The sequence below is a fragment of the Diorhabda sublineata genome, chromosome 9 (assembly GCF_026230105.1).
Source record: "Diorhabda sublineata isolate icDioSubl1.1 chromosome 9, icDioSubl1.1, whole genome shotgun sequence".
Classification (NCBI taxonomy): Eukaryota; Metazoa; Arthropoda; class Insecta; order Coleoptera; family Chrysomelidae; genus Diorhabda; species Diorhabda sublineata.
Genome location: NC_079482.1, coordinates 19,122,795 through 19,149,054, shown reverse-complemented (window position 1 = coordinate 19,149,054; position 26,260 = coordinate 19,122,795). Strand labels below are relative to the sequence as shown.

General features: G+C 33.2%; 1 protein-coding gene and 1 long non-coding RNA gene across 5 annotated transcripts in view; one reads left to right on the top strand and one right to left on the bottom strand.

Moving 5' to 3' along the window:
- The window catches only part of LOC130448671 (band 3 anion transport protein), a 246,568-nt gene that overhangs the window by 96,114 nt on the left and 124,194 nt on the right, over positions 1–26,260 (top strand). For all 4 annotated transcript variants that reach the window (XM_056786135.1, XM_056786137.1, XM_056786136.1 and 1 more), the window contains 4 exons: positions 9,282–9,458; positions 14,473–14,577; positions 21,626–21,806; positions 22,490–22,675. In XM_056786135.1, coding sequence (XP_056642113.1) covers positions 9,282–9,458; positions 14,473–14,577; positions 21,626–21,806; positions 22,490–22,675 — 649 coding nt within the window. The remainder of the gene's footprint in view (positions 1–9,281; positions 9,459–14,472; positions 14,578–21,625; positions 21,807–22,489; positions 22,676–26,260) is intronic.
- LOC130448676 (uncharacterized) overlaps positions 1–26,260 on the bottom strand; it is a 167,577-nt gene that overhangs the window by 126,613 nt on the left and 14,704 nt on the right. The gene's annotated exons all lie outside the window — the stretch shown is intronic.

Genomic DNA, 26,260 nt, shown 5'->3' with positions numbered 1-26,260 from the left:
TATTTTAAAAAATATCGGCGGAATAGAGTAAAACAATATTGTTTCATTTTATCCAATTTCAATTCATGGAATGGCGTTATTTATCAAATGATTATGTATAAAAGAACCATGACAGTATTAACACCTTATATCAAAATTATATTTAGTCTTATACTTTTCTTTAGAGCGAACAAATAAATTACCTCCTCGGTATCGCTCAATTCTAGCGAAGATTGACATTAATGCGAAACCGTTAAATCCTTTCTGGCCTGTGGAGTTTCTTAAATAAGGTTGGGACGATTCAGAAGAGAGAAAATTCTCTCTCAAAGATTTTAAGAATTTGTGTATGTTTGGAAGTAAAGCCTGTTTGCAATACCAAGAGAGCATATAGATCTAATTCAGATTCTTCTTATACAGCTTTAACAAAGCGCCATTCCAAATATTTTTATAGAGATCATAGAAGCTCTTCGCAACACACAGGCGGAATTGAAATGTTGAGAGATGAATAAGTGGCTTCATGATTTTGGAATCTCGACTGAAGCAAATCAATGGAATAAATCAAAAGGGAAATCATTATAATAATTCTAAAATAAGTCTCGGGATCTTTAATGTTATATACCAAAAATGTATAGAGTGACGTAGACTTTTGTGTGTCTAAGAGCAAAGGAAATTGACGAATTTTCCAATTATAATTGTTACCAAAAAGTCTGGAAGACAAAACAAATTTGAATATCCGAGTCGTATCATTTATTATCTCTCATATGATTTGAAACAAAATAGTTTAAATGTTTATAGTTTTAAGTAAGGTACATTCAAATGTATAATCAAATTTTCATATATCCCTGTTGTAAAGTCTAATATTCTTTTGAGATGACAGTAACAGTAATAATTAGTTGAACATGATTGAACACTTATTTTTATCTTAATATATAAAAATTCAGTATCCGTGTGTATGTTCCGAATGAACTCAAAAACGAGTCAACTGATATTCATGAAAGTTGGCATATATATGGTGCAACTTAAATGATGGGATAGTTCTTATTTAATTAATGGTCACAATAATTAATAATAAACTGATCATCAACGTTGATTGTTGTTATTAATCTGTCTGGAACAGATGACGCCTTAAGCGAATTTCTTTACGGAGAACTCTTTAATTTTGTGCTTTGCACCTCATAGATGTCGCCACACTTTAATGTGATATATTTTCTTAGATTACACACTATACATGTCTTATTTTGCCCATGATGGAAAGACTAAAAGGTGTGCTATTGCGCACCAGCTGGGAAACAGCCAATTCGCTCCCAAAACGACGCGCCAATTTGGGAGCGAATTCTCATTGGCTCTTGAGAGATCCGCAGAACGAGTCGACAATAAACCCTAGGGAAGAACACACCTGCTTCTTTCAAATTATTCTTCATTTTGTCTTCGTTGCGTACATTACTTCGAATATTTTTTTTACTTCTAAATTACGGTTATATAAATACATCCAAATATATAATCTACAAACTCAGAGAACAGCGAAATTCATTCACATTGAAAATTCAGTTACTATTTTTAGTAAAATGCCACCCAAAAAATCCAACCTTAATGCCCTTAGCAAGAAGACTCAATGTGCACGTGTTGAAAGAGATCAAGAATCAGTCGAACAGAGAGCAGAAATAAATGCATCTCAAAAAATTCGCACAGCACAGCACAGATATTTGTCGACAAGAAAATGCATTGAGAACCAGGTTGACACATCAACAACACATAAAGAACAAAACCGAGAAAATCATCGAACCAACCGCGCAGTAACACGTGGGTCATTTGTTCGTCTTGCATTTAATTATGGACCAGACATCAATTACTCCAAAGTTACTATTGGTGCGGTGGAAAAAGTATGCAATTATTGTCAGGCGTTAAAATTTCGCAATGAAATACTCGGCATGTGTTGCATATCAGGAAATGTTGTATTGTCACCACTCCCTACTCCACCTGAACCTTTGAAATCCCCTTTTTCTGTCATTTCAAATGAATCAAAATTATTTTTGCGTAAGACACGAAAATTTAATTCTTGCTTCCAAACGACGTCGTTTGGAGCATCCAAAGTTTGTGATTTGTTAACTGATGGTCGTAATTTTGAGATAACATTCTGAATTCAAGGCCAGGTATATGATAAAATTGGATCATTGATGCCAATGCCAAATGAAGATCCAAAATTTCTTCAAATCTATTTTATTGGCAATTGTGAAGAACGTGTAACAACTCGATGCCAGTATAATGTCATTGAACAAGAAGAGTGAGCAAATCAAATCACTCAGCCACAGCAACACATGGCCGGGTCTGCTAGTTGGATATAAAAAATGTTAGCAGATGAAAAGTACCTCCATTGACCTTGCATTGTCTATGTCATCTTCCTTCATATTCATCGGTAATATCTTCGCCCAGATTCACAACTATGGGTCGATGAAATTTCCATGCAATTATCAAGTTTCAGCATATTCTGTTTTTTTTTCACTACCGAGGAAGGAAGACCTGTTCCAAATCTAAATTAATTAGTTTTAATCCTATTTTATCAGCTTTAGAAGCACCAATATAGTTTATTCTATCGCTTGTTTTAACAATTTTATACATACTAGCCTCCTGATCACAAATTTAGACATTTATTTTTGAAATCCGGTACACTATTACTTATTACACTCATTCATTATTTGCCTTCAAACTAAATTACATGAAATTTCAAAAAAGTAAATTTAGGAGCTCTTACCACTAATATCACAAACACAAACGTTTTATGGAATCCCTGTTAACCCGCCTATGAAACTGTTTTAGCGACAACATTCATCACTTGCATTGATGCCAATAACGTCGTTTTAATCTACGACGATAGTGTTGATCTCGTCTATTATCTATTGTTAGAGAAAGATAGGAAGTTTCCTTTTTTAAATTTTCACAAAAAGTGAAATAGAATTGCTTTTAGAAATATTCGCCCTACAGATTTATCCATTTTTATTTCCATTCGCTGTAACAAACTCTGGGAAACATTTTTCCATTCTGAAGCTGATATCATGGAAACGAGGTTCTGAAAGTTTTTTCTTTGCTGTAGCGCGCATCTTTTGTTTGACAGTGAGAAATAAGGAGAAGGCGATAAAACGAGTGAATACAAGCAATGAGACATTTATTAGATGGTTTTCTCCTTCAGATATTTAGTTATTTGACGTGATTTATGGGAGTTGGAATCTATTTGGAACATATGTTTCTCACACCTAGATATTTATGCAAAATCAATTGTATTGCAGTCTGCGATATACTAAGAGATACCTCTATTTCTATACTGGTCATATGCCGATCTTCTTTAATTATGTTGCAAACAGCATCGATAATTCTTGGAATGCCTAGATGGTGCTTCATTACCAATAGTGGCACTAACCGATTCTACGCATTTTAATGTTCACTATTAACTCATTTACGTCAACTATTGTTCGATTGTAAGAACTTCAATGGCAACCCTCGTATAAACTACAGTCCTGCTGGTACCTTGAAGCTAAAAACGTTTTAGTTTAGAACGAACCTTTTATCAACGGAGTCAAATCAAAACGAAAACTAGTTCAGAAAATAAAAAATAAACCAATTATTTTTATAAAAAAAAATATAAAAGGATAGTGATTTTTTCAATTATTATGAATTTATCTTATGTGACTTTTATAGAGTGAGTGTAAGTTTGTTTTTGCAAATTTGTAGAAGATTCAACAATGTTTGTTAGAACCCATTTTTCATGAATTAATACTGAATCTTTGTCTTTTTGTCGATATTAAAAAACTCAACATCTATTAAAAACAAGTTTTTAGTAAAGTGTAATTTGATTAGCGTATGAAATCTCTCTACAATATGTGTCACTCTTTAAAATGGTGGAATATAGTTTGTCGTTTTCAGTACTATTATCCTTAAAAGTTCAACAAATTTTGAACCATTATTTTGTTGTATAATTTAATCGTGTTATGTCTGGAAGCAACATTCCTAAACAAAAAAAAAATAAAAACCATTCGAAAGAATTGATCCCAACAAATATTAGACAATACTGTGAAATCCATGTCCATCTAATATAGCAACAATAGTTTCACAAATTGCCATAAGATTTTTACATTGTGTTTCGGGGAATTTAGCAATAATGACCTATATTTTCATTTCGGGGACATCATGCCCTCTTGATCTTTCCCTGGCTACGACTTCACGTTTCTGTACTTTTAATACCGCTTAATACATTCAGACCTAACCCACAAAATTTTACATCCTTTTTATACGATGATAAACGATGGGAAATTTATTTGAATAATCCTAACAACAACGTTTTTACGGTGGAAATTTCAAATTTAGAACATGTTCTACAAGAACTTTTCATTTTTATATTATTTTTTTGTGCATTAATTTTTCCAGGATTGTAGTCTATCAATAACGCTGCTCATGAGAATTAATAGTAGTTAGCCCATTTAAGGAGAATAATAATTTTTGAAGTTCATAAAAAACCATAGACAAATTAAACCCATTCTACTGATCTGGCAGGGATGATTAACTCGATCAGTTTCAGAAGTTTATTATTTTTTTCGATAAGTCCTATATTATCAATTTAAAACAAATAACGTCATTATGTGAAAATATAACAAATAATCCTCATCCCAAGAAGATTTCAATTTTTTTAGAACCCGCTACTGTTTATTCTACTTCTAGTATAAATGTTTATTCTATTACCAAGAAGTTTCTAATTTTATGAAAATGCTTCTGCAAACAATAATATATACGTTACACTACCAGGAAATCCATTAAAAACATTGAAGATTTCTGCTATAGCACTAAAATACCACGCAACGTAAACGTTGCAAGTTAGTGTAACAACCTCAATGGCCTAAAGGGATTTTCACCGAGGGTTGTATTACGTGTAACGAATGTTAGCTGTTTATCTGTAGAAGATCTTCTATTATTTAACGATCCAGATGTTTCAGATTTAATGAGTGGTTAAATATAAGAAACAAGGTTCACCAACAGTCTGAAAATAATGGATTCGGGTAGCTGACATTAGTCGTCGTAAGCAAACAATGATTTCTGGAAAATAATTCTCAAATGCAGGGGTTGATGTAGTTACAGTTCTACCATTTACATTTGCAGATGTTTAAAAGGAGAATTTATTGAGTGATATGGAGGGATATTACCTATTTTATTTATGTATAAAGCGCTATTTATTCTATGCCGTAACCTCGGAATCCGAGACCAGTCAATGAATTTTAGTAAAACCTTTTCGACTGAATAGTTAAAAGCTCAAATAACAAAGTTAAAAAAGTTTTGTTCTTAATTACATACAACAATTGGTAACAATAATTTAATGAAACGATAGAGGAAAAATGCAGACATTAAATTATATTTGTTTCGTAACTTAAATATCAATTTAATTATTTTTCAAAAAAGAAAAACATGCAAACTGGCTCAAAATCTATTACATATATAAATTTAATGTTTATTTTATTCTTCTTCTTCTACTTCCTGGAGATATGTCGATCTGTTAATTCTGAAGCTGCCTCTGCATCTTTTCCTGAGAGGTGGATTGCCAACTATCTTTCCACCTTTTAGGTGGTCTCCCGGGAGGCCTTGAGCCGGGCGGGTTGTTTTCTAGGACTATTCTCGGAAGTCTGTTCTCGTCCATCCGTCTTACATGGTTGTACCACTGCCTCTTACGTTCTCTTCCTCATCTCACAATGTCTTGTATCCCGCATTGCTCTTTGACATCTGTATTTCTTACTCTGTCTCTTCTTGTTCTCCCCACTATTGTTCTCAATGTTTTCATCTCGGCCACCCTCAGCATTTGTTTCGTCTTGTAGGTGTCTTCGCGGACTTCCGTGCCGTACGTCATGATGGGTCTGATACAAGTCTTGTCGATTCTAATTTTGCTATATTTGCGCATGTTCGGGTTGGACCAGACTATATCTCGCAGGCATCCTGATAGAGCGGATGCTTTGTTAATCTGGCTTCTTTGGTCTTTAACTGGGTCGTAGGTACTTGATATGTCTATGCCAAGATATCTGAATTGCATAACTTGTTCTATGGGATTTTCCTCCACCACCAGCTTACATTGAGTTGGCGGCTTACCAAGAAGAATTGGAAGAAGTTTATTTTATTCATTATACAAAAATTTAAACAAAAAATAATCATTTGTTATTGTAAATGATTGTCGTTGTCATCGATCTTCTTCAACCGGATTATAGGTAGAGAATTGGTACAACTATTGCCATTGCAATCTAAGCAGGCAACTTTTCAATTTGGTTTCCTGAAAGTTCCATACATTTTATCATTAACTGGATAAATTCTATTATCAAACACCTTTGTCTGGATATGTCGTCGTAAAATTTCACCAACAGCATTCAAAATGCGATTTTGCGAATTAGTTAGGTTAAGTAAATCTCTACACTTTTATTCTGAAATCCTTTTTTTTTGAAACAGTCCAGAACACTGGAATTCGATCTCATATCTCCATTTGTGGGCTATTGCGCAGCCCCAAATTTGTCTAGCACCTAATACACCTCACAGTCACCTGGACAGGTTTCCGGAAAATTTGGGACCTCCGAGGGAAGAGCAAGGAGAATGTGGAAGAGGTCTACCAGTGTTTCTTGGATACGAATATGATGTCTGACTATTATTGGTGACTGATATGTCATTGTCTAAAGTCTACACACCAGAGCAAAGCATTAGTTTTCTATAACTCAATGATTACTTTTTTTAGTAAATCAGAAATATACAAACAGCTAAAATTTCTTCGTCAACAAATTTACTACAAACTAGTGTTATGTAAATCATTATAAAATACCAATTGTACCAAGATTTACGTCAATGATGTTAGTTTTTGGTGTATACTAATTTTTTTATTATATAACTTGTTACAAGAGAATATTGAATAAAAAAAACAACTACATGTACGTTTTTTTAAACATTGTCTATGAGCAATTATCACGTTCGATATAATATTTCAATCTCTTCACTCATTTTAGTAGTTTGATTTCAGAAGAATCTCAAATATGATTTGGAGTCTTATGAAGAATTTGAGTAAATCGAAGTAGGTATATAGAACAAAAGTTTAAACTTGCACATAATTAACCCACCTCAGAATTTTCTCTCAAGCCAGAATATATGACTTAAATCGAGTCGTACATCTGAAGAAATAAGAAATATCTCAAGAGGAACAAGTACACGCAACAACATAATAAACAAGAAAAACTTAGGTTATTACATCGAATATAATCTATTTCGATTCCTTTGAGTATAACTTAAAGAAAATGAGATATCAGAATGAAAAACGATTTCAGATTGAAATTGCGTTGATTTTTATTTCTTTTAAGGAGCGAAATGAGACATTCTTTGATATTTCATAGTTAATTAAATGATATTACTAGCCAGTTTTCTCAACTTCAGTTTGTTCCGATAAAGTTTTATTTTTATAAAGATTTAATCTCCGGTAAATTTATTGGACTTCGAGAGGAATTATAACTCATTGCTGTATTGATTTACGGCTGGAGAAAGGATTTTGTGGAAATAAATCTACGGTGTTACATTATTCAGGTAGATTTTGCTTAGTCTAATAATTTGAATCTTCAGGTAATATTCTGTAGGAAGCCCCAAAGTTAAGTTTATATTTCCCAGTAGTACAACATTCTTGGAATTTATCTTTTATTTGCAGTTTTTATGACGAGGATAATCATTTCCGCCAACATATTTTCTCTAGTAACGGAACTTCCTTATTATAAATGTAAAACTGTGAAAAGATGTTTACAAATTTCATTCTCCACTCCACTCTGTTCAATCTCTATTAATAATAGAATGAGAAAATTAATAGAAAGCATCGATGATAAAGTACTGATCAGTTACGTGCTTTCGGTAAACCACGTTTCAATATCTAAAAATCTTGTGATATATTGCTCCACCTTTGCATGAAGCATTACTTATTCTTCTCGCGAAGATAGACCAAAATTACGGACGTTCCAATCAACCTCTTCTCATATAAGTTCAATGGGATCGAGATCCGGATTCTCAGGAGGACAAACCATGTTTATTAGCATCCCTTGTGCCTCTATTTCCTTTAAATATTCATTATTTGGAACTATTCTTGGGATCATTGTCTTGTTGGTAAATGGATTCATCTCCAATTAATCGCAAACCCGAAGGAGCGGAATTTTGTTCTAAACTTTTTGTGTACTGATCCTTTATCATAATTTTTGATCAAATTTTCAGTTCAATAGCTATAAAAGCAATATCAGACCTTAATTGAGCCACCACCATACTTTATTGTTGGGACTACACAGTTTGAATCATCTTTTCTTGGGCACTGCATCGAACGTAAATTCTTCGTTTTGAACCGAATAGCTCAACCTTGGATTCATCGGTCCGAAGAACTTCTTCAGTCCAATCTTGATGGGCAGGGGCCCACTGCATCATACAACTTTACAACTCTCAGTCGTCGTTTTACTTTACCCACTGTTTACTCCAAAGCGGATTTCTGTTGCTGTTAATAATCTATTTCACTTTAATTTAAAGACTTCTCCATTGCCTACACCATAAGTTTGGACTGAGATTTTTTGTGAACAAACCCTTGTAACAACAGGTAATGATAAGTCGGGAACACATGTTTTTTGAAGTTAAATAATCCTTATTAATGACCGATGGTGAATAAAAGCAAAGCAATTAGTTATAATTACATCATAAAAATATTACAACTTTACCACCTGGCCCTAACGCAACGTTTATCATGTTTATTTTGCTATAACTTGGATGTGAATTGAAAAATTAAATCTTTGCATATTTGATATTAATAATACAATATGCAGGTGTACATTTCTTTTATTTATCTTTGGAGGCTTCATATAATGGATAGATAATTATGTTATTTTAATGTGGTCGTAAACTTTTGGTCTGCAGTGTATGTAATGCTGTATCATACACACGATCCGATTTAGTCGGTAACAAATTTTGTTCTTTATATTCTGCTAAAGCTGTTTACTACTGAGGGCGTACAATCGAACGCAGAAGTTGACATTTTAGTTTATAAATCAATTTTTAATAAAATATTTCTTCTAATTCTTATACGCATTTGAAGAAATAGTTTCGTTTCGTTCGTTACAAAATGTTTGAATATTTTCTGCAATATTGCACAATAATTCTTTTTATTCTCCAATAATTTTATCAATTAGAATAGAAAAAAATTGCAATAATGTAATTTTAACACACATAATAACACAGAACCATTTTTTTATACGTTTTTGTTATATAAAAAAATTTTGTTACAGATCACCGACATGCTTACCCACACATGTATGCTCCGCTTAAAATTGGTTCGAAGTCGATGAAACGACGCATTTCTCAACCAACGACGCCCGTTCCCTCCAACCTCGGTACCCCAACGGGCTCAATAACCGAATCGCCTACATTGGAATTGAAACAATCTGATACGGTAAACCAAACAGGTAAGGAATCAATTTATTCTCCTTATATAATTATTCTCTTCGAATTTATCGTCGAATCATTCAAATATATTTCTGTTAGGTTTACAAAAAAAAAACGTTTTTCAATGTAAGTTATCTGCGATTAAAAGTATGTATATTGAATTATAAATGTAAGTGTCCACACCGCATAATTCTACATTTAATAATTTAAAAGTTACAGTTGTGCCAAATTAATAGTACAGATATTAATCACGAGTGTATAATCAGGGCCGATCCTAGCAGATGTGCAATTTGCCACTCAGAAAGCCAGAAAGGTTATTTTATAATTAGGTTATTATAATAATTAGGTACCCATTCCGTATACTATAGAACAACTGATTTATATACTTTTCTTTGAGTGTTGAGTTGGTCCTTTTTTTATGCAAAAGTGATATTATTGTTCGTTTTTTTATTTTGATAAAGTATTTCCTTGATATTAACCTACGTATAAGCTGGCCAAAAAAATAAAGTTTTCAAATTTCATTTGCAATTTTACTCATGATTCACTTATTTCACACACAACAATTGAGACGTACGAATACAATAAAAATACGTAACTATCTAATCTATTTTATCCTAAAAACTGAAAAATGACAAAACTGCAGCGTAACTACCAATTAAAAGGCATTTGACATTGAACAGAAAAAAAATTCGTCAGCGACGCTTTCCTTTTCTGTTACCCTCGCGCCACGAATTACTCGCCCTCCCATGGAACGAAGCTGTATACGCACTGAGTATTCCAAAGAGTTTATAACGTCAACGTTAAATATTAGTCAAAAAGAACAAAATCTCTGGAGGGGTGGCACATCTGGCCACAAGATGGCCGCAGTCAAAGATACGTCGCCGGGGTAATTGGTGTTCAACAAAGCACCATATCCAGAGTTGTTATTCGCTACCAAGAAACAGGGCAGCTAACCAGAAGACCTGGACAAGGCCGCGGAAGGGTAAATTGAGGTTAACGACATTCAGAATTAGGCATACCACCGCTTGAGGGCTGCAAAAAGATCTGTTGGCTGCTCGTAATATCCGAATAAGCATACAAACTACAATATTTTGTCTTTATTCATCAGATAGTATATAGTAGTATAGTATATAGGCGACGTGGTGAACAGCACAATCAGGTTAATTTTTGTCAAACTGAAAGCTTTCGTGGTGGTTCTATCATGGTTTGAGGAGGAATTTCTTTCGAGGGTCGCACGGAGTTAGTACCAGTGAATAATGGAAGAATAAATGCTGACAGGTACATAATCAATATCTTAGAACCCCATGTAGTGCCCTATATGTCTCATATCGGTGACAACTCTGTGCTAACGCACGATAATGCCCGTCCACACGCTGCTAGAGTGGTTCGGCAGTACCAGAAGAGGTCGAGATAACCACCCTGAATTGGCATGCACATAGTCCGGACCTTAACCCGATAGAGCATGTCTGGGACCATCTAGGATGGCAAATTGGAAGCTGTAATTAGAGCGAGGGGCGACAACACACGCTATCAGAAATTCATTGGCTGGTTTTAGTTTAAGCACCGTTCATTTTTTTGTATAAATGTTTTGTACAATTTTTTTGATATTTTGTATGTTTTGGCAAATCAAACTTTTTGTCCTCTGTAGATTAAACTGATATAAAATAAATGTTGCAAAAGGTGTATCTATTGGTGTTTTAATTCGTAATAATAATAAAATTCGAAAAACAGGCAACACATGTATATGGGTGTATATTATGTACAGAATTAAATTTAATTGAAAATATTTAATACTGTTTTACATGATAAAATTATAAAACCGTACATTATACAACAATCGTGGATAGAATTATTTATATCAAAAACTAGTAGGCTTTTCTGTCATAAATTTCATCAACTGTTTTTTATTGTCATCAGGTACTATTGACAATGTTTAGCGAACAAGAAATGATAATACTATTCTTATGAAACGTCCTTGGACATTAGCAAAGTTTTGTACAAAATCCTTCCATTACAACATTGTGTTATTATAGGATTCATCTTTAATATTATCGTCATAAACCGACGATTATAAAAGAATTATTTAAAAGTAATTATGACTGCAAAATGGATTTTTGTGTATCCATAATATAAAAAGGGGAGAATTTATGATAGTGATTTCGAAACGAAATGATGCTCGGAGGCTCTAGTAAAATATTTATTCTACGTGTTGAGTAACGCAAAACGCAAACTTCACTAAAACTTCACAAATTCAGAAGGGCGCTCTCACTTTAAGCTAATAGTTAAATAAACGTGAAAGGAAATAAGTCAATAATATCGAAACCGGTTACAATCTTCAAATTATATATATTTTAAAATATTAGATCAGAATGGCTTCATGATAACTAACCATAAAAATGTAGTATCATTTTACATATGATCTTAAGTTACTAAAAATACAACCAAGTTTGCTGGTTTCTTTACACCTTCAGTTTTTTAAGGTTGGACCGATTACAGGTAATAAGTATACATCTAATCTCAATCCGTAAGTGCCCGGGGTCAAAACTTATTTTTTCCTGTACCAGTTTTTTTATACTGATTACGAATATATAATGGCCGATACACACTCGCACGCGAATCAAGGCGAATCTAATAGTCTACACTCGCAGGTTCGCGCTGGGTTCATAGTATAGTTCGCGCTCTTGACGCGTATGCACGTCTTGTAATTTTCTCAAGTAAAGTTTATTAGTAGTAGGTATGGAAAACACTACAGCGGGTGCTTTACTACTTTGCACTCTGGAAATTTGTAGTTACAACCATCCGTGGCAATTACTACTGATCGACTGAGCAACCCATGACTCGTATTATACGCTATGAATAATGAGCAAACCGTGAAGCAGGTCCTATTCTAATATATTACCGAAGCTTAAGTTTGGTGGGTGCATCGGGTATTTTTTTTTCTTTTCAAAAGATCTGTTTACCTTTTGATGTAACTGTTTTCTTATAAAGACGATTTCTGTGAAAGAATTTTTGTTTGTTAAACGGCAATCTCGAGATTTCAAGAATTCGAAGGTTCCAGAAGGTAGTTTTAATATATAAAGCGAGAGTCTAGCAGCCGTAAGTCAGTCTAAAATTTGATGGTATATTGAATACATAGAGACAGTAATAACTGAAAAAAATGTGAATTAAACAAATAAATTAGATCTATTGCCAAAACTGTAGATATTAGAAAATCCTTTGTAAGTTTATATAGGAGCAGGTATTATAGGCTGTTATTAAACATTCCTTGTAGAAGACAATTTTAATGAACAAAAGTATTCCGATATATTGAGAAATTCATTAGTTTCTGCAATAAAAATGTAGTTGCTGGCAATTTTAATGGCGTCTTGATTTAACAGGTCCATAAACAACCTTTATTGTTAACAAAGTTTGAATTTCTGGAACCGTTGGTGATATTGATACTGAACACACTGTTAACACCACTACTACACAGATTGAAGGTTAATAATTTACCTTTAGACTCTGAAGACGGAAGGCGGTGTAATGGTAGTGTAAACGGTATGTTCAGTATAAATTTCATTATGCTAAAATGTTCCAGATCTTCAAGTTTATTGCCTTTCTGGAAAAGTCTAAAAAATATTGTGCATAAAACAATACCTGATAATGGGGATGAACTGATAACAGTCCGTAAAATAACAAATCAGCAGTCGCGTTATTACTTATTAGCTTGACTACTATGGAATAAGAAACGGGAGGCAATATGAAAATCTAATTATATAAAATTAATAATTTGATGTGCTACGATAATGCGTATTTGAGATAAATGAGACACATTGTAACTGTGGATTATTTTCAAATACTACAATGCATCAATATTCTTGCTTAGTTCCTTCACAAATTGTTCGCAAGATCCAGTTGATTGTGTAAATGGGGTAGAATAATGTTTTTTACATCTACCAACCACTTATATTTGATGATAATGTTGCCCGGAGCAGACTCGTTTCAAATGGGCCATTATTTTCTTACATTACGATCTTTTCCAGCCCTGCTGTCCCACAGGCAAAAGAAACAAGAATATTTTGTAAATTTCAATAACCTACACATTGATTCATTTTTTTCTACAATTTACTGTGTGTCGTATTGGTATAGACAATTTCCCATTTTCGTTGGTCAAATAGAAACAGATTTCAGTCTGTATTTTGAAGAATAAACGAATAACTGCTAATCTGTTTTATGGTAGTTTACAGTTCCTAGATATCACTCCGATAGCATTATTCCTCGTCATTTTCCAAAAATTCTGAGTAAACCTTACTGCTGATTTTAGACAAGATGACTTTCGTATCTGTTTTAAGCGAGATCTAAAAAGTTCAGCTTTAGACTTGATATTTATGAATCCTAATAAGGTCAACTAGTCCAGGTTGATTAATGGAATATTCTTCAACTTCAACATCACTTTCATTGTTATCTTATTTTGGCTATCGATACTACTGTACTGTCTTCGTCACACAAAAGTAACAGTCATGTGTCAATATTAACCTCTCTGCTGATACTTTCAAGTTTTAAATCGGTACGTTGACATGTTTATTAACATTTGTTTCAAGATATGTAAAAAAATTCGAAATTAGCGGACTATTGTTAAATTTTGTGAAAAGCAACTTTATCGGATACATCTTCATACGTTATAAATTGGAATAATTATGCAGATGGCTCGAATTATTGAATTCAGAAAAAAATTATTCAACGTTTTCCTGTAAACCTAACAGAAATTGAGATCTTAACAAATTACGTTACTTTATGAACACACTATATATTATCAGTTACGCTGTACTGATATGTTGCCAAAATGTCTAATAAGACTAACCAAATTGTCAGTATGACATTCTTTATAAATAGTTTGTGTGAGTAATCAAAACGTCGTGTTTTTTAGTATTTCAAAAAATTTCGAAATTAATGAGGAAAACAGAAAACAATCCTCTTCAAATTTTCCATAGTTGAAATTCAAGTGCTTTTTCCCAGGAGGAATTCTATAGAGTTTTTGTTTAATTTTTATTCTAGAAAATCACCAACTCGGTTGGGTGTTACCACAAGATAAAAAAGCTGATCTGGATACATCTAAAAGTTCCACTACAGATTCACCCCCTGTTGGTATAACAGATGTCAGTAAGTATTGATATGATTTTATAAACCTCTATTACTTGCGAAAATAAATTGGGAGAAATATATGTATCAAAGTAAACATCAATAAGAATGTGAAGCATAATTTGCGTTTTTGTTTAACACAGTTATTTCATTTTGTTGCATTGTCCAAATATATTATCACACACAACGGATATCTTTGCTTCAATTTGTGTCGAAGCCTACCAAATACTAATTAATGCCGTTATTTTTGAAAAGTTTGTCATAGTTTTTAATAATGCTACCTCATTATATTAATGTCGCATTAAAACACGCGAGTATGCTCTTCACTCAATGTGGATTTTAACCTTATTTTACCTTTTATAGATCCAAAGTATATTAAAAGTCTTAAATTGAATCAATATGATAAAAAAGCAACATCAATTACCAGATTTTTATATGAAAAGTTAGAAAAGAAAACCATAAAGTATTTATTGTATTTTGTTCCATAAAATGAGGCACTGCAAAGCAAACAACAGGTTTTTGACTTGCGATTTTTCTTTTTTGGACTAAATGCACAAAAATCCGATGTGGTGTTTTCTTCATTGTTTGCTGTTTCAAGCCCTTTCAATTTTTTAAAATTTGTTTGATTCTTTGAGCCATTGCTTGTAGTAAATACTGAATGGAAGCACGAGTAATGAGAAAGACTTTATAAACAAGATAAATTCTTTTATGTCATCTGAGTTTGTTCTGCAGACGAATTTCGAATCCATTTCCCCTATGTCTACCTCTAACTATAACTTTTATCACAAACAATTATAGTTTCACACTTATTATATCACTAAGCACACTAATTACATTACTACAAACAATTTAATAACCAACACTACACTTTAGATGTCACTTCTTCACTGCCCGAATTACTTCTATCGTTTGCAGCGTATATCTTTAATATCCGATTAACTGCTTTACTGTGAGCTCATGCCAATTATATCAAAAACTTCTGCCTCTTTACAGAGTCCAGAAACATCTGGATCAATATATATATATATATATATATATATATATATATATATATATATATATATATATATATATATATCCAATAATAGATCAAACCATCCGCTATCTTTTATAGTTGCCACACACCTCAGAAAGTTTTAACGTCATCGCTGGTGTTCCCCAGGTATGCAGCTTGTCACCTACTCTCTTTCTTCTGTACATCAGCGATCTACTCGACAAAACTACAAACCCGATCTATAACTTCACCGATGATAGCACACTATCGATACCGTTCTTGAAAACGTTCTGGAATGGGTTGGAAGCAATTTGATTGAGTTCAATGGAGCAAAGACCCAGGGTGCTATTTTTACAAAGAAGACTGGCACTGCATCTCAGGATTTGGTCCTATTTGGACCTAAAATATCACCATCACTGCAAATTCGTTTGCTGTGTGTTGAGGTTGGAAGCAATATGTCTTGGCATAATCACGTGGGCAAGGCAGCTTCACAAAAACTTGGAGCCCTCTCTAAGACCAAATAGCAATATACCTTGCAACAGCTTCTAATCCTCTAAAAACCTAGATTCGTCCATTTTTAGATGTGCTCGCCCATTTGGAGCTTTGCTCCTATGCATAACCTGAAGATGATCGACTCAATACAGAAGAGAGCAGTTCGACTTATAGGCGATCCATAGACACTTGGACAGGTTAGAGCATAGAAGAAAGGTCACCGACCTGACTCTGTTTTACCGATATTACCAAGGCATATGTTCTTCAGAGTTGTCTAACATAATCCTGCCTAGAGTAGTTTTTATAAGACCTACTCGACAGGTAGGCGTAGCTCCTGAACACCGAGTTCACCCGACGACGACCAGAATGTTTATTTATAGCGACTTATTTCTTTGGACAACGGCAAGCCTATGGAATCAGCTACCAGGGCACGTCTCCTCCTACAGAAGTTCAAGATCATTATCCATAGGCATCTCTACATGACAGGCACTATTCGAATTATTCGAGTGTAAAAGGATTTACGCTCTTGTTCTTGCTTTTCACATAAAAATAACCGGTGCCGTCTGTATATCACTCACACTATAGTTTCCACTATAAAAAGTTATGACTGGCGCCGTTAGATGAAGTGCGGCTGGGTACCCTTTTGATATAAAATAGATTTCGTTTAGCTCGTCCATTACATCTACATCTACCTTTCGTCAACTTATAAAATATGATGATTCCTGGCTGTAACGTCTCTAGAATGGAAAATTGACAAAGCCAAAACTTTTACTTTGTTTACTTTTAGTATTGGTAAAAATTTCATTATCTTTCTTGTTACAGTACAACTATTTTCTTTAGCTGTTCCTTCAAGTTTCTTGATAATAGTATTGATGTAAAGTAGTTATCCATTATAATGTTCCCGTACTAGAAATTGAATCGCAAATCCTTTTTACTATCGCGCTAACAGAGTTATTTAAAGCAATGGAACTCTGGCATCATTCACGCTAAAAAATTCTAGCCTAACTAACGCGACAAGTTTCTGGTTCACAACTCATTTTTTTCTTAAACTTTAAAAACTGGATGTCTCGCAAACAGGAATGCAATAAACTAAGATAATTTTTTTGAAAAATATAAAGTGTTCACCAGCGGTGAGATAAAATTGTTAACAAACTAAGTCGAAGGCTGACATGTGGGCACTGCAAAAGCTAATGACAAACTAACTTTGTTCTGGGTATGATGCATATAAATTCAGCTAGAAGGAGTGCCTAAATCAAATCCAGAAAGCAAACATTTCAAAAATTTTTCAAAATGTGTTTTTGTGTTATTTGTTAATTCAAAAGGATTACAACTATCAGTGATATGTGAAAGAGTACAACCAAGTTTCTTAGAATAACTATCGATACTAAGCTCAACTTCTGGGTGCAGATTCCCCTTACAGCTAACCACACCGCATCGAGTGTGTGTGTGTGTGAATAGCAAAAGAGGAAAGGAGTCGCACAATAGAAGAATTCTTTGAAGAAAGATCAAAAAAAGGTGGACGAAGCGATTGATACCAGGCGTGAAACCTTGGATAGAAAGACGCCGTGTCTAAGATGGGTATTACCTCACACAATTTCTTTGCGGACATGGGTATTTTGCGCTCTACTTGATGGGTAAGAGGAATCTGCCCGAATGCCTCTACTGCGATGGAGTACTCTGTAAAAGTTTTTCTACTATGAAAGATACAAGATGAACGGAAAGAAATTTCATTAACATACCAGCGATCTATTGGGGAAGATATTAAGAGAAGAGAAGGACTGGAATCTCGTTTATTAAGGATTTCTCTCACCAAAAAATCTGACCTAGACCGGTCAACGATTCTAAGCTGTAGTTATGAAAGAGCGAGCCCGAAGGGTGAAAGAGGGAACCTAACCCGCAGCAAACTGTTAAGCAGTTCCTGGTTGGTGTTTGGAGGAAGAGGTAGATATTTTTATTGGTAAAACTTTGTGCGTAACTGCATTTCGTCCACCAAAGAGAAGTGATATGTGAAAAAAAGGTCTTCTAGTATTCGCTAGCGAATTGAATTCGACGAGCTCACTTGGGCACATATAAAATATTGTGTGGCTAGCTACTTTCATCGTAAAAATTACAAAATAAAACTGGCAAATAATTAAAAACTTAGAAAGAGGTTTAGAAGCTTGTCGATATGAGAAACTAATTAGCTTCGTCCGTAAAGCAATGGAAATATTTACAATAAGTATACTTTTAATATAATCAACAAGATTGTACAGATTAAAAGCAAATAAACTTTAATAATTCTTTCTGTTAATAACTTAATAATTCATAACAATGTTTAATTGAAATTACTTTTCAAAAACATCAAAACATTGTTTTATTGTATCATGCATTATCGCAACAGTTTTTCAATTTCTGGTTAAAAAAATCAATTACGTATGCTCTTTTTTAGTTTAGCGGTTATTTCCCCGGAAAAAAATTATATTTTTACTTGATTCACAAAACAAACTGATGAATTATGTATAAGTTGAGTACTCCGAATAAATTTCAATATCTTGAAATGAACGTAACGTTTTCAAATATTAAGCTTGCCATAATACGTGTATCACTAAATGGCTTTTGGAATAATTGAATGGGGTGAATACGGGAGTTTATGTAGAACGGAAATTTGCACGCATAAAACTGACTCAAATGATTCATTCGTTGAGAGATTTCATTTTTAGTATAACTAATTTTGTCTACATTTGATTTGTGATACTGTTTTTATGTTCGGATTGTAGATATTTTTATAAAGAATACCAATTTGATATATTTATTACATTTTATAAAGTAAATAAACACACAAATCACTATAAACTTACCCTATTCGTTTTGTATACAGGCTATCTCTTTGTGTCTCACCCTGTAGAAAATTTAAAAAATTTCAATCATGTTACAATCAAATTAAGTCAATCTCTGAATAATAACTTAAAATAGAAGTTGAACGATACCTTATTCAGTTTATTTATCTTTTCAAAAACTGAAATAGTCTATTTTCTGTTTTTAGTATCAATCAAACTTTAATTTTTTCATAATTTCTCCTAGTATTACAATCTATCTATACAACCTTAACAATATTAGGTATATATTAAGTAATAGGTATGGCAATTTAAAGACATTCTCCTACTAACTAAGTAAATCTAACGAAACTTTTCGTTCCAATGTTCCTACTAGGCATGATTTAATGAGTATAGTTTTTGAGAACGAATGCATACCCAGATATTTGACTTCGTCACCTTGTGGGATTTCTTTTCCATTCAGTTTCACATAGGCATACTTCCTCGAGTACTACAAATATTATTTTAATGTAAAGTCAACTTCTTTTACTCAATTTTCGAAATATTATTAACAGAGACTGCTTTCAACCCCCTGTTTAATATTTATCGTACCTTGGTCATAATTTATGCTTCTTTGGAGAGTCCTGCTATAGTTTTGAACTTCGTTATATTTCCGATGTTCAGTTCTTTAATAATATTTTTGAACTATATTGTTTTTCTTTGATACGTCCTTCAATCTTACTTTATCAAAGGCTTCTTTGAAGTCAACAAAGCATGTAAACACAGGCTTGTTGAAATATAAGTTTCCATTAATTAACTATTATGAATATTGTGTACCCATCGATTTGTTCTGTCTGCACCTTTGTTGTCTTTCTGACGTTGGAATCTTGATTTTCATAGTAAGCATATCAGATCTTATATGTTTGTCACCCAATCGCACGTTATGATGCATGCAGGATCTTAAAATCTGGAATGAGGTGACGAGTTTCTCTCATTTATACTTCATTAATTATATATTATTTTTTTAATTTATTATCATTAATTGTTGTCATTTTAATTCTCTGAGGAATCTTGTTTAATGATTTAGTAATTTCATTAGCTATTTGGGCCGATTTGTCAATCCAGAAACTAATGATACCATTTTATTCATACAAGTATTTCGACTGTTCCAACCTAATGTCTGATCAAAACTAAATAAGAAGGAAATTGTAGCTAATATTGAAGTCGAATCTTGAAACTGCTCTTATAAAATGATTGCAAATTCATTAACAATTCTCCAGAACTGTCAAATTTGAATGGAATGATTCGTTCTGATTCAAAATATGACCTAGAGATAGTTGCTTGAAAAATAACACTGTACTAGAAATTCCACAATCTATAATCATATATTTCAAGTTTGAAGACACGCCATGTTGTTTAGTATTTGATTGGCAGCCATCAATAGTGAACATTTTCAATGAATTTGTAAACATGGAAAAAATTGATCATCGTTAGGTTATAAAATACTTTTATTTGAAAGGCCTTAGCACAACCAATACAAAAGCTGAACTAGATTCTACTCTGAGTGAGACTGCTCCTTCATTATCAACAGTAAAATATTGGGTATTAGACCTTCAAAGAACAGCATCACAGCGGTCGACCAATTGTGGTGACAACTTTAGAAATGTTGAATATAATCCACAAAGCGGAACTGGATGATCGTCGACTGAAAGTTCGCGAGCTAGCAGACAAAGTAGGCATTTCAAAAAGTGCGTTACATCGCATTTCAACTGAAAATTTAGACATGAGAATGCTGTGCACAAGATAGGTGCCACGTTTGCTCAAAATGGTATAAAAACAGCCAGTGTTTGGAAATGTTACATATAGCCGAATTTTTGTTTCATAACTATAGATGAAACGTGGGTACATCACATCACACCAAAAACAAAAGAATAATCAAAACAATTTATTGCAAATAAAAAGGAGAACTGGCTCCAAATAAGGCAAAGTCCATTCCATCTGCAGGCAAGATCATGGCGTCGGTTTTTTGGGATTCGCGTGCGATAATTTTCAGTGACTATCATAAACAAAGAAAAACTAGTAACGGCGGAGTATTATGCGAACTTAACATTTGAATAAGAATAAAGTGTTGTTGCATCGAGAAAATGCATCAGCTAACAAATCCATTATTGCAATGGCCAAAATTAATGAATTGATACCCAATGTATCCTATTCGCAAGATTTAGCTCTCTAGGATTAATGTTCGTTCCAAGACATGAAAAAATCGCTCGGCGGTCAAAGATTTTCCAACAGTGAAGACGTGAAGTCGGCAGTTAATGGCTTTTTTGAGGAGCTTGACGATTCTTATTATAAAAAGGGGAAAAAGTGTATGGAGCTAAAAGGAGATAAGGTTGAAAAATGAATATATTTTTTTCCAAAGTTTGCTTTGTTGGGCCAGGTACCTCTGAGACCATCCTCGTACCAGAGAAGTCAAAGTAATAATATATTCAGATTAAAGTAACAGTGTTTTTTATATTTGAGAAAATCAAAGAAACTCTTCTCAAATAATATAAACCCATCTAAACTTGAAAATCTATTAGGTCCCCGTGACGCTTGATTTAGCTACTGTGGTGACATTGATAGTTGAAGGAAATTGATAACAGAAACATCGATATCCATAACAATGATCGTCGAAACAATGAAAAAATAATAATGAAGCTTTTCTATCTGTGCTAAAAATAATAAACAATTTTTCTCAGTCAGTTATTTTCATAAATTTCATTACACGTTTGACGATTTTAATTTGTTTCAGGTAACGTACATTCAACTTCCCAACGAGAATCTGATTCGGAATCAGAATGCGTGTTATCTGACCCCTGCAGTTATCTCAACCGCGAAAACATTGAAGGTTCTCCAGAACGAAAAGTATCTTTTTTACACAATGAAAACGTTGATAAGTTTGACATAGACGGTCTTAAAGATAAGAAAAAACGGTGAGTAAAAACTTAACATCATTAAGGTGTAACCACACAGAAATAATAATGTGAAACTCAGTACATTTGGATTTCTGGAATTATAAGGGTTTTTAAAGCTGGTTCCGATTATGTCGAAATTGGAAAATTACGGTTTAAACTTGTCCAAAAGCATGAATACTGAGACATATCGTGAACATTTTTCAAAGCTGGAGTGCGCTAATCTTAATCTCCAGCAATAGCCATTCTCTTTTATTTGGTTTCACGTTGAGAAAGAAATAGAAACGTAACTGGAATATTTTCATTGAAAAATAGTAGAACGTCCAACGTACAGTCCTGATTTATCATCATCATACTTTCATATGTTACTAAAACGTGAGCGAAGCGCTCGTTAATCAATTAGTTGAAAGACATTGTTATTAACTAGTTTAACAATTAGATAGTTCTTTGATAATGGAATGCAAAATCTATTGCCACGACAGGAGAGAAATATTTAGATTCTAAGATGGTGCCGACTCAAAAATGTTAATATTAAAGTTTGTTACGCAATTTACGTTCAAACAAAATTTTCTCCTGTTATATTACAAAATTGCAAACGATTATCACCCTCGCATATATAAGAATTTCTAAGAGTTTCCTTTAGATGAAGCCTCTACCAAATATCTTTATATTACAGATTAACCTTTCCTAACTCTACTTTTCAGTAAACATCACCATCATGGGCACCATGCACACCGTTCAAAGTTCCGGAAATATTCTCTACCCACAGATACCAAACACTATCAAAAAGAAAATTCTGATGTTAGTTTCAACAAATCTAGAAGAATATCTACTCAACCGGAAGACCAAGACCTGACGCCTAATGATAGAAATCAATTGGACAGTCATAGGTAAGTCCAAGTTTTCTATCATATATATGACCCGAAAGTTTGTACACGCTCACTGTTTGTACATTGTATTTTTCTATGTATGCTATAAAATTTGCCACTTTTTTCAATGCTTTCAATCCAATTAACCAGGAATGATTACATGTCAAATTGATATGGCACGATTTCCATGTTGACGACGATTAGCGCGCCATGTATACATTTTTTATGATGGAATATCAAAATTTATAGTTTGATAATTTAGCTCTAGATATTCAAATAGTATCCGATGTTTATAATAATTTGTTATCAAGCATATCAAGACCAAGAAAGTAATTTCGTAACTGAAGAAGTGCAAGTCAAGGTGAATTTGAAACCATCAACATCATTGTCTCAATTCTTGATGATAAGGAAATTGTAATAATTATTAAAAACTGTGATCATATATCAAAACACGGAAAAATTTTTCTTAACGAAAATCGGAAAAAATATGTCCCGAAACAGTTGATTAGGTATGTAAAGAAATCTTTTGGAAATTGCATTTTTGGTTTTAATTTCAAGCTGCTCTAGCCATAGGTTTTACAAGGGCATGCTGTAGACGAACTACGGAAATTACAAATTGATGACATGAAAAACGTTATTTGAGTTCTTTTAATAAAATTACCTCCTTCGGTCCTACGCAGCTTCTATCTCATCCAATCCGTCAAATCCGGTGCATCCTTTGATAATATCATCCCAACATAATAAACCTCCACTTAATTTAATGGCACGTCCTCTCCCTTTGCTGATATAAACTTATCCCATACCAGACCAGTACTACTTTCGAATATACCACCCTGGTTAAAAATTTTACCTCTGCAAATTTAATAAGGAAGAAACCAGTTCTTATGTTTTGTGGTCGGCTTTTTCTGAAATGCTGAGTAGTAGTAGAAAGTACAACGTGGTCCTCTACACGGGCGCCTCAAAGACAGAAGCTGGAGTTGGATACTCTGTAACATCACTAGAAAAACACATCGAATCCTATAAAATCTCCTCTTTATATAGTGTTCACACTGGTGAACTATTCGCAATATTACAAGCGTTTAAACATGCACAACAGCATACAAATTCATGCTTAGCAATATTCACAGACTCCTTATCTGCCATAAATTCCATAAAAAATGCGTACACCAGACATCCTTTAGTCCAAGATATACATGACATATATGAACTATTGAGAAATCAAAATACTTTCATAAATGTTATATGGGTTATACCTGCTCACGTTGGTATTATAAGTAACGAAAGAGCCGATTACCTTCCAAAAGAAGACACTCTCACCTCCATGACTAACCTCCAAATTCCTGGAGATTTAAAAGCATACATAAAAAATCTAAATCGTAACACCTGGAAAAGTTATTGGAATCAAGTTACTTCGGCTCTACGTGACATTCAACCAACATTAACACGTTGACTGCCAACTTCCAGGTTTTCTAGGACGCTAACTACGATTTATCTCGTCCTGTCTTTACTTGCCATTTTTGTGCAGCTACAATTAAACTCGTAATATATCGATAGATGGCTTCTGGGAAAAGAACAAAAAATCAATGCTGGCTTGAATGAAAAGAAAATTTATTAAAAAACGAACAAAAAATATAATTATAAAATTAGTTGAAATAAAAATGATATTTTATTGTTTGTGAAACTTCTTAAAGCAATCTTCCACACAAAAGGCTGGCTTTTCTTTACATGCTGGACAGAAATAATGCGTTTCTCTAGGTTTTTTTGCTTGGGTACATATACGACATGGCTTTGTCGCACGCTGCTTTGTTTCGGTAGGTGGTAGACTCTAAAATAATGAAGCTCTTGCAATGTCATTTTTTTCGAAGCTGGTTGAATCTCTTCTCCAATCAACGCGACAACGAATTCTTCTCTGAACTTGATCAGTTTTATTTTAGAAGATACATTTTGAAAAATTTTGTGAGCATAGTGTACATATATCTCTATAATATGTAATGAAACCTCTTTCTTAGATTTGCGTAATACTCAATTTCATTTTGAGTCAGTGGTCTTTTCTTATCCATATTGCATTCAATGAAGACGTAAATTATTTAGCTTTATAAAAGCGACAGGTCGAATCGTGTATGCGCGTGTCTGCGTACGAATTAATAGTTGGCTTCCGCGAAAAGATTTATGCTACAGAAGCCAACAACAAGATAATTCGTAACATCATTTAAAAAAAACACATTTTTTATTCTTTTTATGATAACTATGCACTAGAAATTGAGTTATCAATAATATAATGTAATTAAATCAAATTGTCATTTTAAACGGAATTCTGAAACTTGCCGTGGCAGTCAACGTGTTAATAAATCCAAGTTTGAATTATCCAGTCGAAATATGACTGTCATTCGCATATTTACCACACTCGCTTCACACCTAGTTATCTAATGTCAGGATCTCCTCCGCCAAACTGCCAACATTGCTAAACGAAGCTGACGGCGAAACATATTTTCTCCGAGTGTCCAAACCACGCCATGAGACGTCATCGGCTTAGTAAGAAATCGAACTTTCATTTAACTTTAAATTCAGCATGTGAAGTGAATAAAGTGATTCAGTTCCTCGTAGAAAAAAAACTTATTTCCAAAATATAATATCTAGACATAAGACTCAAATTAGTTACGTTTCACCTCATCTAATATTTCTGTGTATAAAAATTAAATTATGCATTGTTATTCGTGCTAATGGCTACGTCACATGCACGTTAAATATAATAAAAAAAAAATAATTAAAACTAGGTTCCTAGAAATTTTGCAAAGACCAGATTTACAAAAAATATGCAAAGCTTGGACCGTGCACGACCGAAACACAATTTACCAAATAAGCAAATGTACTAAACAGGGTAGAAATAACTCTGAAAATTAGTTAATATAATAAGTATACATAAACAAACGCTTGTTTTTCCCTAACCTGATTTGAACTTGAGAGAAATATGCAATTTTTCTTACTGGTTGTAAAATAAACTATTCTTTTCATTGAACACATATAGAAAAAAAATCCACTGCATTGATTGTTCTGCAACGGTTCCCGATAGCCATATCATTCTATAAAAATGTAAAACAACGAAAGGCTTTCCATCTAAAAGAGAATGTGGTTGATTAGGGTTTGAAAAATATTTATGAATTCATTAGCTTCTGTTGAGATTATTCGACAATTTGACTTACTATCCTGTTGTTCAATGTGAACCTATTCTAAAATTTTTGAAACCATTTTGATAGTTGAACTTCATATACAAAGCAATTTGGTGGTGTAACCACTGAAATTTCACCAGAAGTCCCTTCGGTGATGTAAATAGCATACTTTGTATAACTAAATAACACAACCGACTATACCCATTTAACTTTTGGTATAAATTATATTTAAAGAATTCTTGTTATACGTTCCTTGTGAGATAAATCTAAAAAAACTGTTTCACTTGTATAGTTTCAAAAATAATTGTCTATTAATGAAATTAAACTTCATCGTATCCATAATTACTTCATTTTCATTGTATTTTTATCATTTAAGAAAGAAAGGATTCCAATTCCATATATTGCTTTTTTCTTTACTTCTATTTGAATCAATTTTCTG